This window comes from Lampris incognitus, chromosome 17 (genome assembly GCF_029633865.1).
Source record: "Lampris incognitus isolate fLamInc1 chromosome 17, fLamInc1.hap2, whole genome shotgun sequence".
NCBI lineage: Eukaryota > Metazoa > Chordata > Actinopteri > Lampriformes > Lampridae > Lampris > Lampris incognitus.
The window spans coordinates 9,524,097-9,544,320 of NC_079227.1; the positions used below are offsets into that span (position 1 = coordinate 9,524,097).

Consider the following 20,224-nt stretch of genomic DNA (forward strand, 5'->3'; position numbering starts at 1 on the left):
CAGCCAGGGAGACACTCTGGACTTATTGTATCAGAATCAACGTATTGGCCAAGTGTGCTTATGCATATGAGGAATTTGACTGCGGTTTACAGCAGCATCTAGTACTTAATATGTCACTCACAAAAAGTAAAAATGAATAAATAAATAAATGAAATGATAAATAGAATATTGGAGGTAAGTATGTATGCATAACAGGTATGTCACAAATATATAGTTTTGTTATGGCTGAATAATTTATAACTTATTATGCTTTGCATATTATATATTAATATTCTATACTAAAATATATACAATATATTTATCTATTATATACCGATGTTATAACATTTTTTAACTAGTACACAGCAATTGAATGTGTATTTACAATTGTTCATTTGTATTGCACATCTAGTTTGAAAAGAGGTAGTGCACAACTGCACATCGTAGATATGTAAGTGAGAGATCTTGACCAGAAGAGCTATTATAAAGTGTCATGCTTAAATGACAAATGTCCATTATTGCACCATGCTGTTAAAGTGTTTATGAGAGAAATGGCCTATGGGGGAAGAAACTGTTCCTGTGTCTGGTGGTTTTGGTGCACACTGCTCTGTAGTGCTTGGCAGAGGTTAGGAGTTCAAACAGATTATGTCCTGGGTATGGGGGGTCTGTGCCGATTCTACCTGCCTGTTTCTGGGCCTCTAGAGGTGTACCAAGTCCTGCAGGGTGGGCAGGGGAGTGCTAATGATTTTTTCTGCGGTTCTTACTGGTTGCTGAAGTCTGTTCTTATCCTGTTTTGTTGCTGCTCCAAACCAGAATGTGATGGATGTGCACAGGACAGGTTCAATGACTGCAGTGTAGAACTGCCTCAACAGATCCTGTGGCAAACCAAACTTCCTTAGTTGCTGCAGAAAGAACATGGTCTGCTGGGCCTTTTTGAGGGTGGAGTTGATGTTGGTCTCCTACTTCAGGTCTTTGGAAATTGGTAGTTCTTAGAAACTTGAAGGTCTCCCCGATTTCCACAGGGCTGTTGGATATTGTGAGGTGGAGCAATGCTGAGGGATGTCTCTTAAGGTCCACCATCATCGCCACATTCTTGAGCATGTTCATCTCCAAGTTGTTCTGACTGCACAAGATGCTCAACCTCCCACTGATATGCAGACAAGCCCCTTATCGTGTTCTGTCGTTCTCCTGCAGGTGTTCGACTGGAGTAAGAATGAAGCTGATGGAAAGGAACGCCTGCTTACCTTTTACCGACTGGCTGACTGTATTGCTGACCGGCTGAAAGGGCTGTTTGTCCTTTTTGCTGGAAACCTTGTTAAACCATTTGCTGACCTCCTGCGACAAACCAACATATCCAAGACCGGTGGGTGACCATGTGACATATATACATTAACTGAATGGTCAGGTTGGATGTTTGGGGGGGGGTTCTCCACCTGCGTGAATTTACACTTTGCAACATTGCATTTGTGCTCTTTCCAGATGACTTACTGTTTGACTCTGAGGAAAATGTTGAGAAGAGCAGCCTGCTGCTGGAGTACATCCTGGACTGCCTCCATAAGATTTTCCTCTACGACACCCAGCACTTCCTCAGCAAGGAGCGAGCCGACGCCCTCCTGGGACCTCTGGTTGATCAGGTTAAAACTTGATAGTTCATAACACACCGCTCTAATGTGGGGTGTGGTAGCCTTGAGGAAAGCGCAATTTACCCGTTATGGAAATGTTACAAGTTTGAATCCCAGACTGGCTGGGTAAGTTAAAAAAAAATGTTGGTTTTAGTGAAAAGCAAACCTCTCTGCACCGTGACTGTTGACGTGCTCTTGAGAAAGGTAGTTAACCCCTCTTCTGTTTCAAAGTTGCTCTTCATTGGCCAACAGTTAGGCTGCAGTTGTGCTAAGAAAATTGTTTTATCCTGTCCGGGTGGCGTGGCGGTCTATTCCGTTGCCTACCAACACGGGGATCGCCGGTTCGAAACCTTGTGTTACCTCCGGCTTGGTCAGGCGTCCCTACAGACACAATTGGCTGTGTCTGTAGGTGGGAAACCAGATGTGGGTATGTGTCCTAGTCGCTGCACTAGCACCTCCTCTGGTTGGTCGGGGCACCTTTTCGGGAGGGGGGGGGACTGGGGGGGAATAGCGTGATCCTCCCACGCGCTATATCCCCCTGGTGAAACTCCTCACTGTCAGGTGAAAAGAAGCAGCTGGCGACGCCACATGTATCGGAGGAGGCATGTGGTTGTCTGCAGCCCTCCCTGGATCGGGAGAGGGGGTGGAGCAGCGACCGGGACGGCTCGGAAAATAGGATAATTGGCCAAGTACAATTGGGGAGAAAAAGAGGGGAAAATATCCAAAAAAAGAAAATTGTTTTGTCCTGCTTACTATTTTAATGAAATATCTGGAATGAATAATTTTTATACCTCCACCAGATAATATAGTTCCCAATCAGTCACAAAGCAACTGTGGATATTTTATAACAGCTGTTGTAGCAGCTTTGTGACTTGGCCATTCTGCGCAACGGGACAGAACTCCATTTCTTTAACAGCATGATGTATACCCCCCCCCTCACCTTTGGACTTTTCATCCCTCAGCTTGACAACATGTTGGGTGGAGATGAGGTGTACCAGACCAGGGTGGCCAAACACCTTGTGCCCTGCATCGCCCAGTTCTCCGTGGCCATGGGTGATGACAGTCAGTGGAAGGCCCTCAACTACCAGGTCCTGCTCAAGACCAGACACACGTCATCAAAGGTAAGAGTTACATGAGTAAACACACACACACACACAAAGCTGTGTGCATCGCTACACATCACTTGTGGCCTGAAGGAAAATTTGGTTTGTAGACAGAATTGAAAATATTACAAGTATTACATAAATCCATTATTAAGACCAGAGAAGGAGTCTCTGGTCTTAATGCCTTCTCATCCAGACTTCAGTCTGGGAAACAGCACTTTATTTAATCCCCCTGCAATTAGAATAATTTTTTCCTTAAAATGGTGTCATACGTTGTGTAAAAAATCTTTCTAATTGCAATGGGATTAAACAGTGTTGTTCTTCAGACTGAAGTCTTGATTAGAAGACCAGACATCTAGCAGCCATACCAACATGTACCCTGGCTCTGCCAAATGATGGACGCTAAGAAGGTATGGACTTGGCTAGTACTCGGATGGGAGACCTCCCGGGAAAACTGAGTTGCTGCCGTAAGTAGTGTTGGTGGGCCAGTAGGGGGCAGTCTTTGCCCCAGTGCAGTAATGGGGACACTGTGCTGTAGGAGATGCCGTCCTTCGGATGAGACGTTAAACCGAGGTCCTGACTCACTGTGGTCATTGAAGATCCCGTGGCACCTATCGTAAAGAGTAGGGAGTTCCCAGGTGTCCTGGCAAAATTCCCAACCTGGCTCTCTCCATTGTCGTGGAAATCTGAAAATAAGGAGTCTTGCAAGTGTAATAGATTAAATAGAAATTTAATGAGCTTTCTGCAGAAAGGATCAGACAGAATAGTTAGGCAATCTGCAAGGTCCGATGATGAGGGGTCGGAATGCGTATGCTTTATAGGGGAGGTTGCAGGCAGCTAGCTGATGAGCAGGATGCTTGTAGCTGTCCACTACCCAGAGCAGGCTGGTTAGAGTCGGTTTGAGTCACATAGGATGATGGCATGTTATCTGGGTGCATCAAGGACAGGTCAGTAACAAAAGATGTTTGTGCTCAGGATCCGTGGAGTACAGATAGAGACTCGGTGTCTGGGTGCATTAGGTTAAAGGATACATTAGTATAAGGATACATTAGGTTAAAGGATAACGGGTAAGTTTCTGTCACATTTCCCCCCCCAAAAGTGTTAATTCACAAAGATTCAAAACACTTCATCATAAATTCATGGTAGAAAATAACACAATGGTCAACAATGTGAAAGTAGAAAATGTGTTAAGCGTATCCAAGGCTCAGCGTTTTCTGTTTTTACCGATTTTCACCGAAAAATACCCAGATTTTTTAAAAGGAGCAGATCGGTTTATACTGATTTTTCACCCGGATTTCATGTTTCCGCGGATCCAAAAGTTGTTCCTGTTCATGTGAGGTTATGTAACAGTGTCCTCTTGTGGCGAAATTCGGCATGCTGGATGGCTTTGAAAACGCTGCGCCTTGAGCATATCAAAACAACATCATAACAACGCATAATCAATTGTGCCGAAGGTGGAGGCGAAGACCTATCCAATATAGGGAAAATTCCTCCATGGCCCCCCTTTTGCTTACTTTTAATCAACAATAAATCGCCTAAATAACCCATCAAAGAAAACATAACTGGTTATACATCCTGGGGAACATCTTACCTCACACAGAATGACTGTGAGGCCTGTCAGTTGTAAATCAACTGACATGCTTCAGATGTACATCAACACTCCATATAAACTCAGCAGTCAGACGGAAGTCACAGTCATCCCATGTCCTCTCCAACCCAACACCCCACTTCACCATCTGGCCACCTGATCATCCCCCCGTGTAATTGGCTCAGTGATTCCTCCCTCTTCACCTCAAGCTGATGTGTGGTGAGCGTTCTGCTGCAAAATGGCTGCCATGCATCACCCAGGTGGTGCTATACATTGGTGGTGGTTGAAGTGAGTCACCCCCTTCAATGTTTTTTTTTTTGTAGATTTTTTCCCTCCTTTTCTCCCCAATTGTACTTGGCCAACTACCCCACTCTTCCGAGCCGTCTTGGTCGTTGCTCCACCCCCTCTGCCAAGCCAGGGAGGGCTGCAGACTACCACATGCCTCCTCTGATACATGTGGTGTCGCCAGCCGCTTCTTTTCACCTGACAGTGAGGAGTTTCGCCAGGGGCATGTAGCGCATGAGAGGATCACGCTATTCTCCCCAGCTCCCCCTCCCTCCCCGAAACAGGTGCCCCGACTTACCAGAGGAGGCGCTAGTGCAGCGACCAGGACACATACCCATATACGGCTTCCCACCCGCAGACACAGCCAATTGTATCTGTAGGGATGCCCGACCAAGCCGGAGGTAACACGGGGATTCAAACCGGCAATCCCATGTTGGTAGGCAACGGAATAGACCACCATGCCACCTGGACGCCTTTTTAATGTGAATTCATATGACCTTCATCACATCCCCCACAGGTGCGTTTCTCTTCCCTGCTGGTGCTATTGGAGCTGGCTGGCAAGCTGAAGGAGAATTACATGGTGCTGCTGCCTGAGACCATCCCCTTCCTAGCAGAACTCATGGAGGGTAAGTAAGCGCGGTATACCGGGCAGACCGGGTCCTGTTATTAGTTCAAAAGACTATCAGGTCTCAGTTGAAATTTCAACAAGTTTTTGTTTTTGTCTGCCAGGAGTCCATGAAAGGGCGTTTCCCACTTTTTGACACAATTTTCAGTCACCCCAGTTGGTTTCACATTAACCGCATCATTAAAAATGGCTTTTTGTTGGAGCCTCAGTGCGGAAAACCACCACTCCCACCCCCAGTAACCTACTCCTCAACTACAGCAACCAGCATCTATCAAACTTCATCACCACCTTCTGATAGTTTCCCAGTCAGCTAGATTTTTATGATGGAGTAAGAGTCCCTGGTGATGGTTTAACTCAAATTAGATTGTGAGGTTCACTTTCACAGAAAATGCATTTGTGGGAGTTTTGGGGAAAATAAGTTTATCAACATCTCTCTTGACGTAGATATTTACAACCTTAACTAGTAGGTGACAACAAAACCCTGCACATCTTAAATGTAATTTCATAGTGCCTGCCAATTCAGAGGGTCCCCTCCATGTGATCTCCAATGACTTAAAGGAGAGCTGGACCGGATGCTGTCCCAGCAGTTACTGGTGGGGGGAGAGGCCCGTGCACAACCTCAGCGAGGGTTTAGTAAAGAGTGGGACTTGTGTAAGCGCTGTGTAATTCGGCAGTACAGTACGCTGAACCGTGTGTTTGACGTGCGCGCTGAAGTCGGCCTCGCTCATCCATCCACTGGCTGTCTTTCTCTTGCAGATGAGTGCGAGGAAGTGGAGCACCAGGTCCAGAAGGTCATTCAGGAGATGGAGAACATTCTGGGAGAACCACTGCAGAGTTACTTTTAAAACACACGGACTCACACCTGCACACACTGTCATTCAGCTCAACACGAGCCTGACACCACCGCCGCTGCAGCGGACAGTTTGAGCTCTGCTTGGACCCCCAGTATGAAAACTGTATTGAGTCCCTGCCAGAAGCTCTGGATAAGACGTTTCCCCCGCAGAGCCATGTTATCCTCAACTGTGAGACCTCCAAACCGAGAATTGTGTCTTTGACTACCAAAACAGCCCCGTGCAGTCAACCAAATCCCCATACAAGTAGTTCATCCCTATTTTAACTTTAACTCGAGAACGACCGAGCCGGTCATTTTCACCGTTTTGAAAAAGGGTATTGTCAAATGGATTTAGGAATCCAGCAATTTAGTTTTACTTTTTATTTTTATTTTTATTTTTACTTTTTAACCGCATTAAAAAACTGATTTACAATTTCCACCCATCTGTTATCCGAACCGCTTATCCTGCTCTCAGGGTCGCGGGGATGCTGGAGCCTGTCCCAGCAGTCAGCGAGGTATTTAATTTATATATTTATCGATGATTTCATTTAGTTATTCATAAGAAGGTTCTGGGTCCGAGCCCCGGGGTAGTCCAACCTTGGTGGGTCGTCCTGTGTGTGGAGTTTGCATGTTCTCCCCGTGTCTGCGTGGGTTTCCAGACCTGCCGCTCTGTGAATGCTCCTAAAACTGCATATATTTCTATTAAAATGAGTTTAAGATCAATTGCACAAAAAAAAGTTATGATAAGATCTACCCAAAACAACCAAGACCGCACGTGATCGTGTGCGTCATGTCACTATTTATGACGTGTGATGGCCACATCATTTCCTTCATGAAGGTCATCGCTCTGTCCTAGAAACACACTAGTGTCCTCCAGTGCAGAGATATAGTCTAAACTTGAGTTTTGATTATTGCCAACATGTCTGGGTACAGAGGCACCATGACTACCACTGAGGTGTTGCAGTATTTACAGGCGTTGGACAGCGGGCATTTTAAATTGTTTGAAAACTAGTATTCAAGTTGTTAAAATGTTAATTTTGGTGTCAGTTTCGTAACAGACATACATAATGTTAATATCTCAATTGGGTCTTTATCTTGACAGAATATAGAGTTTAAAAACCCGGCGGTATATAATATAATAACATAATAAATATATGCAATTACAGGAGAATTCAGGGAGCGGCAGGTCGGTATCTTTTTTTTCTCACAAAGTTATTAAACTTTGAAAATCCAAAAACGGGCCTAATGACCGTCTCGGTCTTTCTAGTGTTAAAAATCCTCCTATTTCTGACCAGCATGTGAAGCGTTTCGTTCTTTTTAAAGTGAGAAATCCATTTTTGAGAAGCAGAGTCGACCTAAAGTATACCACACAGTGTCTCTTGAACACGGGGAACCTCGTCTTCTTGGTTTTTGACGAAAGTGTAATTTTGTCAAGAGGACTGCCCTCGTTTCCCCCACGTGCAGCGCAGTTCTGTGTGTAAATGCTGCTTTGGGTCATTTTGTAAGAGCATCTCTCTCCTTTTTTTCTTAAAATTTATTTCTGATTTTTCCCTTTTTCTCCCAATTTAGTGGCCAGTCGATCCCAATTTTAGTTCAAACACCCACCCTCGTACTGCATGCGTTCGCCAACTGCATCTCTCCGGCCGGCAGTCTCGAAGGAGACGCCTCATCACTTTCGTGACAAGGTGACTCCAGGCCAAACCACTGCTTTTTCTGACAGACCCAGAGACGTATTTGCACATTCATTTTTTTTTAAATAGCGGATCTTCCAGTTTTGGAATGAAACACACACACACACACACCACCTCTCCCTGCGCAGTGTGGATTGTATGAAAATTAACTACATAATGGCATGTAGTTCCTGCTTGCATCTGCTTTGAGTAGATGATTTTGTAAACTAGTAGTAAAATGTTCAACCTCGGATCTGCTGCTCAGACGGCGGGTCGGTAACTTTTTTACTTGCTTTTATTGATTATTACCTCGCTTTCCTGGACAGATGGTTGTGATAACGGTCAACAATCTATCACGTGTGAATGATGAGATTTCTATTTTTTCCATATTTATCAAAAAAAAAAAAGAAAAAGACATGCATGTTAGGTAGGGTTCGTACCCCTGACCGGGGCGTGGTGAGACAGGCTGGAGTTGGTCCCCGGGCGCTGCACAGCAGCTTCCCACTGCTCCTGGCTGCACAGCTAGGATGGGCTCAATGCAGAGAACAATTTCCCTTTGGGGACCTGTATCAAAATAAATAGAGAAATATCTTAATTTGGTCTCCAGATGAGAGGCAATCTACCCTCTGCACACGTGAAACTTTGCATATTCAATGAGTTGGATGAAAATGAACTACATTTATGTCGTGTAGTTGCTGCTTTTATCTGCTTCGAGCAACGATTTTGTAAACTTGGAGTAAAATGTTCAACTTGGACCTGTTTTGCACCTGTGAATGTTTTTTTTTTTTTTTTTGTGAATTTAACTGCTTTTGTTTGTGGAGGTTGTGGTGCAACAAGCTCGCCTTGCCACCCCTCTTTGTTTTTCCGCATTAGTCAAACCGTGTGCCAAGTTCTATTTAATGGTTACCGTTTCTAGATTTGGGGCATCTCCTGAATTTGGCGGGAATCGCAAGCTGAGTTAACACGTGGCCCCTGATCGGTAGGTATAGTAAGTATATCTCTTCTTCAGGTGAAAACGTGATTGGGACGGGCTCATGAAGTTCTGTGCAGAAACTGTCGACGGTACCGACGAGCATCCGGTCAGGACAGTCGGGTCCATTTCATTGGTACAGCCCATTCAGATGACCCGCGTACCTCGGAGGATGTTGTGTAACTAAATACTATGTAAAAAAAAAAATACCGTCTCTGGTGAACATGTACTGCAATACTACTGCAGTACTGGGCCTAGCCTACTTCCACACAAGAAGTTCTTCTGTTGCGCTGTGATGTGGCGTCGGTAGGTTTGACACGTGTTCGTGCGGCGTCTTCCGTGCAGGAAGCTGAGCGGCGAACACGGCGCGTGCTGTGTAATGTGACGGCGGGGCCTCGGCTCGGGGGATGCTGGGGCGGTCTCCGCGCCGGGGCGGTGCCAAGAACAACCCCCCCCCCACCTGCCCGCGTCCCGCGCCGCTCCTTAAATCCCCGGTGTTTACTGGCCGCACACGCGCGCCTTGTGCCAGAGCGAGCGAGAGGTTCGCGCGCTACGGGGAAATGATGATCATGAGAGGCGCGAGGGGATTACAGGTCTCCTTCAGGGTTCATAAACGGGGTCATCATCAGCATCATCAGCAGGAGCAGCCGCAGCAGCAGCAGCAGCCGAGGAGCGTGGGAGTCATCGGAGCGCCTTTCTCCAAGGGGCAGGTGAGGAAGAGGAGCAGTCACGTAACGCCTCCTCCATGAATGAATAAACCATGTTTTCATCTTTTGTCCAGAAGCGCAAAAGGGCAACAATTCGCCCGCGCTTTAGCGCCATGTGTAGCCGGTGTGACGCGGAGTCACTCGGGCGGTACTGGCCAGTAGAACTTGTCACGAATTCCTCCATCACCCAGTGGTACATGACTGTGCTCTGCTGCAGCCCAGAGGCGGGGTGGAGCAGGGACCGGACCGGATCCGGGCCGCCGGACTGCTGAAGAAGCTCCGAGCGCGAGGTGACGTGTGTGTGTGCCCCCCATCCTCATTTCGTGATTTGTGTTTTCTGTTGAGCTTTAAAATGTAAATAAAATAAAAAATAAAATGTTATTCTTATCTTCTTCTTCTTCTTTTCGACTTGCGTTTTTTGCTTTCGTTTCAGCCCTGCTTTTTAATCCAGGGCCTTTACCGTCTCCGAAATCTCGCTGCGTTGTGTTTCACAAGTACGACGTGTTGTACAAAGTCTGCTGGTTCGGTCGCCGTGGCTGTTTGTTGACCTGACCTCTCCGGCCTGCCAAGACCACGCCGTCTTGAAAGTGGCGCAGATGAGCGACATTTCTAGTCTGCGGGTAACGGCTCAGTATAGTCGCTGTTTTGCGGGTAACTGCTCAGTGTAGTCGGTGTTTTATCAGCCGGGTACCATTCCCCCTCATCCAAGCCGGCTAGAAAGAACACATTCTTTTGTTTCCAGACAGGTCCTGTCGCGCCTATTTTTAAACTATGCCGATCCGCTTTTATTCCTGAGAGCTGTTTAATGAATCCTCTCACATTTTGCCGGTAATGGTGCCTCCTCCGGGTGGCAGGCTGCCCAGCCAGGAGGTTTGGCGGTCACAGTTGTGGTGCAGCATGTACCGAGACGTGCGTGCCTTTGTTCACGTGAGATCTGAGTAATGTCAGACACTCGGTGTTTATTATTTGATGGTGCATTGTGGAATGGACCCGATTACCTTACTTAGGTGACCTTGCACCTGTTTCCTTTGAAAGTGTTTTGTGATGTCTGTGCGCATGTGTCTGTATGACTGTGTGCCCATGCTTGTGGACTGGAAATGTAGAGGGGTCAGGAAAGGCCAGTTCTCTCCGATGCCACACCAAGATTAGAAAGGGCCCTATAGAACAAGAGGCCGGGGTATAATGGCAACTGTTGTTTGTGCATGATGCACAGAAACGGAGGCAAAAGTCTTCCATAGATCACGTATTTATCTTCCAGTGGTTCATTACACCAGGGCAATGTTTGCTTTGCATGTTTAAACTGAAAAACCCAAGAGAGTTTCCACATATCCGTCATGGACCCGCTGTTGTTGACCAAGCAGTGCTGCAACGTGATCGGAAAATCCCTTTTACATTGTGACTAAACACTGAATGGCCCTCACATCAAGTCTTTGGGGAAAATGGACAATTCTGATACAATGACACCTCTGCCCCCCTTAATTACCTACCTATTTCACAGGAACAGTGACTTGGTTTGATTTTAAATGTTCGAGGACATTATGTATTGGATAGTGATAAATGTTGTACCTATTTGTGCAGGCTGCACAGTGAAAGACTATGGCAACCTGGTGTTTGAAGAAGTGCCCAACGATGAGCCCTTCGGCCACGTCAAGAATCCCCGAACGGTGGGCAGCGCCAACCAACGCCTGGCAGAGGCCGTGTGCACCATCAAGAAGGATGGACACACTTCCCTGATGCTTGGTGGAGACCACAGGTGTGTGGGTGTAGACATATGGTCTTCACTCAAGTCAGGCAAGACCCAATGAAAGCATTATACCCTAACCCTATAAGTCAGTCTAGTTCCCAAGGGTAGCAGGACTCATTGAGCTGTTGACAATCTCTTTTCTTCAAAGAGATGAAATCTGAAAACTCTGTGAAAACTGGTCACTTTTACAAGTAATCTAGTTGTTGGGAGTTGAGTACTGCTCATGGAGAAGTAGCAAAAAAGTAACAAAAAAATAGGAAAACTTGGAAAACCGAAGGGCAAAGTGGAGAGCAAGAGCAAAAGCGTCTGCGCTGTAGCGTGGGTGGGAGCAAAGGCCAAGTTAAAACAGACTGACTGATCCATTCTTCAGCTTTTCATCTGACAGACAGGTTGAGGTTTAGATCTTAATTTTTTCCCTATACAAATATTTAACAAAAGAAATGAATGGAAAATTAGCCATGCAGATGAGATGAAGAAACCCTAAGGCGCTTACAAAAACATTCATCCAAAATGAAAAACAGAGAAAATAAAAGTTATGCCTGAGACACTTATATCTCAAAAATGATGGGGTCATCGCAGCTGTCTCACCTAACAGGTGTCTCCTGTACCTACAGCTGGCACACAATTGCTCCCTCAAGTGGACTCTACCTTTCGGCACTCCTCCCAGGGAAGAGCCTGGCGGCTTAGACCATCGCGGCTTCCCAGGGTTATCAAACAGGCATCTGCTTTCACCAGTGTTTTGTTGACAAAGCCATGACACCTCAGGAGGGCATGACAACAGAAACAGCGTCCTGGAACTGTCCCCTCAGCCTCTCAGGTCTGGCTACCTCTCAGCTCTCCTCCACCAGGGAACTTTCACCAGCGCACACTCCTCTTGAGCTAGAGCCACTGGGATACTGTCTCTGCCTGTTTGCAGATGTTGGCAACCAACTTCTTAAGGGATGCTCCTTTGACTCCAAGGATCCCTAGAGCTCTCCAGAGTGATTGCCCTGAAAAGCCCCTGTAGCCGACTTCCACTGGAAGGTTCCAGGCTCTCCATCCCCTCTGCTGGCTTTCCTGGATGAGGGACTGGTATTTCCTGAGCTTGCACTTGTGAGCTTCCTCAATCCTCTCCTTCCACACCACGGTCAGCTCAAGGAGGGGTACCTGGTTTGTATCCCTTGACCAGAGGAGGAGGTCCGGTGGGAGATTTGTGCTGGTAATCTTTTTTTGTTGTTTTTGTTTTGGGATTTCCCCCGCTTTTTCTCCCCATTTGTACCCGGCAAATTACCCCACTCTTCCGAGCCGTCTAGATCTATGCTCCACCTCCTCTGCCGATCCAGGGAGGGCTGCAGACCACCACATGCCTCCTCCGATACATGTGGAGTCGCCAGCCACTTCTTTTCACCTGACAGAGAGGAGTTTCACCAGGGGGACGTAGCGCGTGAGAGGATCACGCTATTCCCCCCAGTTCCCCCTCCCTCCTGAACAGGTGCCCCCGATTGACCAGAGGAGGCGCTAGTGCAGCAACCAGGATGCATACCCACATCTGGCTTCCTACCCGCAGACACGGCCAATTGTGTCTGTAGGAACGCCCAACCAAGCTGGAGGTAACATGGGGATTCGAACTGGCAAGCCCCATGTTGGTAGGCAACGGAAAAGACCGCCATGCAACCAGGATGCCCCCTTGTACTGGTAATCTCTTCTGGAAACTGAAGCTGCTTCTTGAGGTCGACCCATGTCTCCCAGTCATCTACCATGGCCAAGACCCCTAAACCCCCTGCCTTCATGCCAGCCTTCTCCCCCGGCCTGAGGAAGTTGATGAAGCGGAGGCCTCTGGCTTGAAGTTTGGTTTTCTTCTGCTTCCTCTCCTTCTACATTACTGCTGCCAACTGTGCCAGTATTTGGTCATGGCACCATCTGAACTTTCCGTCTACCAGGCTTGCTTTGTAGGATGAGAGGATATGCTCCAGGCTCGCTGCTCTCCCACACACTGCGCAGCAAGGCTCCTCCGTCAGCCTCCACCTGTGAAGAGTCGCTGGTGTGGGAAAAACATCATACATGGAGCACAGCAGAAACTTGATCTGGTGCTTCTCCATGTACAATGTCCTGACAGCCCAGAGCTCTCCCCCGCACGCTGTCCCAATGGGTCCACCTGCCCTGCTGCTTCATAGCTATAGCCCTGGCGTGCCTACCCTCTTCTTCCACTGCCCGAATTTCCCTTTCCACCATTCCACAATGCTGCTTTGAGTTCACGTCCATCCAGTTTGAACTGGTGATGCAACCCTTGCCCAGTCTCATCTGGTTCACAATCCAAACGATGTCTTGATGCCGCAGCTGTTCCTCCGCCTCTTCCAAATCACTGCTGGCTGACCACTTTGTGTCCAGTTCAGATGTTGATGCCTGCCTGGCGAATGTGCTCATCCTCGCTGTCTCACAGCATTGTGGCTTGCTGTGCTTTTGTTGCCTTGTACTCCTCCACCGCTGATGTAATTGGCAAATGCAGCTTGCTCCTTGAGCTGTACAGGCCGATGGAGCAGAAGCATTTGGGGACTGACAGCCACCTCCTCAGGAAACTTTATCTTTCTCTCCAATTCTACTGTGGACAGGAGCACTGTGTAGACAAGCAGTGGCCACAGTAGTCTGGATAGAATCCTATGCTGGTAACCCCAGGTCTTGTATTTGCCAGGTAGGCTGCTCTTCTCCAGGGCTCTCAGCCACGTGCCTGCTTGGGTGAGCATCTCCTTTACACTCTTCCTATTATTGAGGTTGGCTCTGACCCACTTCCCCAGGCTCCTCACTGGCTTCTTGCTGACAGTGGGAATGACATTGTCAACATTCTTGAATTGTAATCGATCCTGGACACAACCCTTCCTCAGGACCAGGCTTCTGGATTTGGCAGGCTTTAACTCCATTCTGGCACCTTAGTGATTTCTATCAGTTCTTCCAAAATCCATCTGTCTTCTCGGACTGACCGTACTATTATTGTGAGGTTGTCCATGAAGGCCCTGATTGGATTTTGTTGGATGCCACTTGCAAGTATGGCACCCTATCTTGGTTTCTCTACTGACTTGACTAGAGGGTTCATTGCCACTGAGAACAGAATCACCTAAATAGTGCACCTGGTGACAAAGCTCATCTCCAGTTGCTGTCAGTCAGTGGTGAAGTCGCCACAGGACAAGCGGATCTTGAAGTGTGTGAAGTAGTATTGGAGTTGTTGGAACTTTTCAGGAACACGGTAAGCCTTGAGTGTGGTTTCCACCAGCTTGTGTGGTACTGTCCCATAGGCGTTTGTTAGGTCAAGCCACAGAACAGCCAGGTCTCCATGATTCTACATTACATCCTCGATGATCTTTGACATTATGCCAGTGTGTTCAATACAGCCAGGCACCCCTGGGACTCCACCTTTATGAATGGAGGCATCGATGTACTTGTTGCTTATCAGAAAATTGGTCAGCCTCTTTGCCAGGATTCCAAAGAAGACCTTCCCCTCCACATTCAGCAGTGAGATGTTTCGTAACCGCTTGAGGATGAATCAACCTTCTCTTAAATTTGGAAAGAGCAGGAAAACTACATTAAGAGACTACAATGCAAATAAATTGCCTTGTAGCTGGTGGGTGCAAAGAAATTAAAACTGGCGATGAAATATGAAATTGAATGGTCTAGTATTGAGTAAATAGAAAAGCATATTATAATAAGCCAATACTAGATTAAGGAGACCTTTCTTGTCATTCTCATTGAAAATTGGTTCTACTAACAGTGATGAACATATCTGACAAGTCAACAGTTAGTTGCACTTGTTTTATCAGTGACTGAGAAGCCACTAAATACAGTACTCTATGTTGTTCGACCTGTTCTGTATTTAGTTTGGCAATAGGTTCCATCCATGGTCACACGGCAGCCCAGAAGGAGCTGGGCGTGGTGTGGGTGGATGCTCATGCAGACATCAACACACCTCTCACCTCTCCGACAGGCAACATCCACGGGCAGCCCATGTCCTACCTCATCCGTGAACTGCACTCCAAGGTGACCAGCCAAGGAGTTTCTATGACTGTAAAGTTTATCTTTGTGTTTCTGTGTGTCACATTTTGGTTTAATTGTTTTATGCAAAGTGCATGTTATGTCTTGATGTATACTCAATAATCCAGGTAAGGAAACCCCGGAAAGTTTAATCAGTTCATCTGGACACAAAGTTTAGTGGGAGAAACACTTCATCACTCATCCAAGGGACCCAGATACCTATACTCAGCTGAGACTGACAAAGCCACTTAGATGAGTGATGAAATGTTTCTCCCACTAAACTTTGTGTCCAGATGAACTGATCAACTTTCTGGGAAGTGCTGGGAAGTTACTTTTTTCCAAGTTTAGTGTCCAGTAGCCCAGAACATCTACAATTTATTTGGCACTGAAGTACAGGTGGTTTTACAGGCTGGTCACACTTACTAGTGCACTTATGATGCTAGCTAATAGGTGGGACCAAGTCATTCTTTTTCAAGTCACAAATCAAATTTATATTGTTGTCAATTAAGTCTCAAATCAAGTCCCAAGTCCTGAACATGTCATTATGCGCTCTTCATCAAATGTAATGCCATTTCAAAATTTTACAATTTACACCAGTCATGACTGCTTTTTCAAATTTGTGTATTTGTATTTGTAATTATGGAAATGAAGATATGATTTACTGCACTTTTTAAAAGCAATTTATCTTTAGGCTTGAAGAAGGTATCAAGTCAAATGGCTCAAGTTCAAGTGAAGTCATGAGTCAATGGTATTAATGTCAAAGTTGAGTTAAATGTTTATCAGTTTTGTCAAGTCTAAAATCATCAAATTCATGACGAGTCTGACTTGTGTCCAAGTCACGTGACTCGAGTCCACACCTCTGCTGTCTGTCATTACAAAGTTCTGTACCAGTGTCCAGCAGCTCAAATCTTTAGTGATGAAACTGTTTATAGTTGTTACTGATGGTATAACATACATTTTCATTTTCAACATATGTACAAGATAACAAAGATTCTAACTTCAGGCTCCTTCTGACACAACACATTATTAACTTCACCAGATTCCTGTCCTGCCCAACTTCTCTTGGATAAAGCCTTGCATATCAGCCAAGGACCTGGTTTACATTGGCTTGAGAGATGTGGACCCAGAGGAACAGTAGGTTTCTTCACAGTCAATGGTCTTTAAAATGGAGAATGAGCAGTGCTGTGAGACATGCAGAGATTCTTCTCCTAGTTGTAGATGAACTGATTTATTGATCATATTCAAATCCAGCTGATTGCGTCTCTTTACAGTTACATCCTTAGGCTGCTGGACATCAAAGTGTTTTCCATGACGGAGGTGGATCGCCTCGGCATAGCCAGAGTAATGGAGGAGACCTGCGACTACCTCTGCTCCAGGTACGATGTCCCTGTTCTACATACCAACACGTTGCTGAAGTGATGATTTCTATTCACACGTGATCTGAATGTTTCAACGTTTCTGTGGTTGTCAGTTTTTTAATTTTGTGACCTGCAAAGCAAAGTCACGACCCCCGGTTGTCGGTAGTGGATTGCAGCCTTCTGACATCAAGTGCCAACGTTCTTCCTTCCTGTTCAGATTTTATTCTTTATTTATTGGAAGCCCTGGACAAATACCTCTTGGGATAAAAAAATATGATTACAAAGAATTTGTTGTTGATCAATTACATTTTTGATGAATAAATTCAACAGATTCTATTATTTTGAACCCTGTAAAACTGCCTTGAGACCCCATTGGGAGGGAGTTAAGTCTCCCAGATAGAAAGCCACTGCAATATACTGTTAAGCTTATCGGTTACAAAGGTAAGGGTTTAGTTTAAATCAAATCAAGGAATTAAGAATGATGGTTGCATTATAAATTCATTTCAAAGCAAAATCAGAGGGCAGGATAGAAATCCCAACTTGGTGCACAGGCAGACTTAATTCTAAAAGCAATGATACCCATTTTAATTTTGGTCTCTGCAGAGTGAAAAAGCCTATTCACCTGAGCTACGATGTCGACGCTATTGACCCTTTGGTGACCCCAGCTACAGGGACGCCTGTGGTGGGGGGGCTCACCTATCGGGAAGGACTCTATATCACAGAGCACATTAGTCACACAGGTAAGGAAAAACATTCTTGGATACCTGAGTCACCGTATGAATAACAACGTCTGCACAGTTTTTTCTGGCAAGACGTGCTTGACAGAAAATATAAACCTTGGGCATCCGGGTGGCGTGGCAGTCTATTCCGTTGCCTACCAACACGGGGATCGCCAGTTCGAATCCTCGTGTTGCCTCTGGCTTGGTTGGGCATCCCTAGACACAATTGACTGTGTCTGCGGGTGGGAAGCTGGATGTGGGTACGTGTCCTGGTCGCTGCACTAGCACCCCCTCTGGTCGATCGGGGCGCCTGTTCGGGGGGAAGAGGGAACTAGGGGGAATAGTGTGATCCTCCCATGTGCTACATCCCCCTGGTGAAACTCCTCACTGTCAGGTGAAAAGAAGCAGCTGGCGACTCCACATGTATCGGAGGAGGCATGTGGTAGTCTGCAGCCCTCCCCGGATCAGCGGGGTGGAGCAGTGACCAGAGGAGTGGGGTAATTGGCCAAGTACAATTGGGGAGAAAAAAAAGGGGGGAGGGGGATCCCTCCCAAAAAAGTTGTGTTTGACACACAATAGAGACCTTGAGGGTGATATATGCTGATTTGGGTGTTCTTCAGTCTTAATAGAATATAAAATATCCATCTAGGGATTCTGCAAAGTACTTGAGTGAAAAACAAGTGTTAACCATTTTCCATCTGATTAAGAAAAAAAAAGGCAACTTTAAGAGATTTCAAAATTTCCGTTGTCATTCATGCTTAATACACAAACCCAGAGGCCTACATATCTTATACCCCTATAAGTCTTCACCAAGCACAGCAACAGCGCGTCCAGGGTTTGGGGTTCCTCTTCTTCTGTAGATCCAGATTGACTGTGGCACTAAATAGTCGGCGATGGTTCGGGACGTACCCATGCAAAAAACATGTGCACTTTGAGAACTGTACGGCACTTTCGATACAAGCTCCCGCACACTGCCTATATTTGAACACGCATGTGGACACATACAACCATGCATCCGGCCTTTTGTCTAACTAGAGCTCACATTCTCTCTCTATGCACTCACTCACGCACACACACACTCACTCCCTCTCTCTCTTTACCGGTAGATAAATGATTGATGCTCATCTCTTTCCCGCTCAGTTTTAACTGACCCGATGCAAAGCGCATTGCACCGATGTTGGAAATAAGTTGCTTAAAGAGAGGGTAACTAAACCCTAGACCATTTTAGTGAGTTGACATCTACATGCTAAAAACCATCTAAAGGTTAAACATGGCAACCTGGTCCTGGTGCCCTCTGATGAAAGAACAGCAGGATAAACACAGCTGCAGCTATAATAACATAAACAACGGGTCCACTTGATTACGGTGCACCCAAGAATTGGCGTTGACAGTACTACTGACAATTCTATCTGTCTGTGGTTGCATCCGAAATCTCATTAGCTAAACTTACAGTGTACTGTCAGTTTGTGAGCTAAAAGTCCAACGGCTGTTTGGACATATGTATTATTCATCATAGAACCGCACCACTTCCTTTCAGCTCTTTGCAGGTTAATGACACGCTGCACACAAACTTCTGCCAGTGTGGTGACCCACATCCTTATTTTAAGATGTAAAAATAAACAATGATTTTTAACCACTTTCTGCTTAGCATAGTGAAAAGTAATATTTACACTTAAACCGTTCCACCGCCCTGCTGGTTGGGTTTTGTATTGCCCTTCGCCATTGTTGGTTGTTATCATTAAGTACCGCAATGCATTGTGGGATATTCACGACAGCAGTGTCCAGAGTTTTGCATACTCTAAAATTTCTCTGGTTGTAGTTAACATCTGGGTATTTTTCCTGTAGTATTTGATGCATACTATGTTTTAAGACATACTATAAACACGTACTATTTTGGTGTACTAAATAGTGTGCCAGTATGCGATTTCGGACACAACCTGTCTGTCAATGCTGATAGGTGTGCTGGCTCACATAAATCAGACAGACCCATTATTAATTTTATTATCTGCAGCTATGTTTATCCTGCTATGCTAACATCACAACAGTACAGAGATCAGCATGGCATGTGCTTAACCTTTACATGTCTGTGAATGTTCTCATTCACGGATATATACCAAGTCCAGTTGCACTTGATTCAATTCCTTTGGATAACCTTTACATGGTTTTTAACCTGTACAAGTCAGCAAAGGCACAAAAATGGCCTAGGGTTTCATTATTCTTTAAATAATTTGACTGGTTTAAAAAAAATAACATGTATTACCAAATCATATATCAACCTGTATGGCCTGATGTTGAGTCCCTCCTCGTCCGCGCCCCTCCCACAGGTCTGCTTTCAGGCATGGATATAGTGGAAGTCAATCCAAAGAGAGGCCGGACGGAGGAGGAAGTCGAGTCCACAGTTAGAACAGCAGTCGACCTTGCGTTGGGCTGTTTTGGAAGTCAGCGAGGGGGCAACCACCCGCAAGATTACCGCATGCCTGAACCCTGACCTTAACTAATCAGCAAACACCACTGATGGACAAAAGCCTGAACTACGCACCAACAGGAAATCGAGGACTGAAAACACATCTTCACTTTGAATACTCTTAAGTTTTGCACCTTGAGAGGAACATGAAGGTCGAAGTGTTGAGTCCACCAGCATGATTGAGTCAAAATGATGACCTGATTGTTTTTTGCAGTATGACCTTTAGGTGGGTTTCATACTCTCCACAAAATGTATGTCACACTGTGGTGCCGAGTCTAATATGTAGATTCAAGTGTATCCCAGTGGCTCACCTGGTAGAGTGTGTACCACGTAAGGCTGAGTCCTTACTGCAGTGGCCTAGGTTCGAATCCAGCCCGGGCCCTTTGCTGCATGTTATCCCCCCTCTCTCCTCTGCCCTACCCGTCTCTCTCTCTCTCTCTTTACTATCGCTATCAAATAAAGGTTGAAAATGCCAAAAAAAAAATCTTGAAATCTATATTGAATATAGAACTTACAGCATAATTTGTGAGATAATGCCCAGATCACACCACAAACTGCG

General features: G+C 45.9%; 2 protein-coding genes across 2 annotated transcripts in view; both read left to right on the plus strand.

The window, feature by feature from the left end:
- heatr1 (HEAT repeat containing 1) overlaps window positions 1-8,518 on the plus strand; it is a 41,248-nt gene extending 32,730 nt beyond the window's left edge. The window contains exons 42-46 of the mRNA XM_056297034.1: window positions 1,174-1,342; window positions 1,459-1,613; window positions 2,564-2,722; window positions 5,095-5,203; window positions 5,959-8,518. Coding sequence (XP_056153009.1) covers window positions 1,174-1,342; window positions 1,459-1,613; window positions 2,564-2,722; window positions 5,095-5,203; window positions 5,959-6,047 — 681 coding nt within the window. The 3' untranslated portion in view covers window positions 6,048-8,518. The remainder of the gene's footprint in view (window positions 1-1,173; window positions 1,343-1,458; window positions 1,614-2,563; window positions 2,723-5,094; window positions 5,204-5,958) is intronic.
- A 518-nt stretch (window positions 8,519-9,036) lies between these two features.
- On the plus strand, window positions 9,037-20,136 carry arg1 (arginase 1). Its single transcript, XM_056296892.1, has 8 exons — window positions 9,037-9,384; window positions 9,599-9,671; window positions 10,960-11,134; window positions 14,971-15,130; window positions 16,164-16,258; window positions 16,396-16,500; window positions 17,086-17,222; window positions 19,526-20,136. Exons 1-8 carry the CDS (start codon window positions 9,082-9,084, stop codon window positions 19,687-19,689), a joined length of 1,212 nt encoding a protein of 403 aa, XP_056152867.1. The 5' UTR covers window positions 9,037-9,081; the 3' UTR covers window positions 19,690-20,136.
- Window positions 20,137-20,224: the final 88 nt, after the last annotated feature.

Excerpts from the sequence above, each read along its gene's own strand:
- arg1 (XM_056296892.1), top strand. The coding sequence starts at position 9,082 with ATGCTGGGGCGGTCTCCGCGCCGGGGCGGTGCCAAGAACAACCCCCCC. Across the intron at positions 9,385-9,598 it reads CGCCTTTCTCCAAGGGGCAG|CCCAGAGGCGGGGTGGAGCA; the intron begins GTGAGGAAGAGG and ends GCTCTGCTGCAG. Across the intron at positions 11,135-14,970 it reads ATGCTTGGTGGAGACCACAG|TTTGGCAATAGGTTCCATCC; the intron begins GTGTGTGGGTGT and ends TTCTGTATTTAG.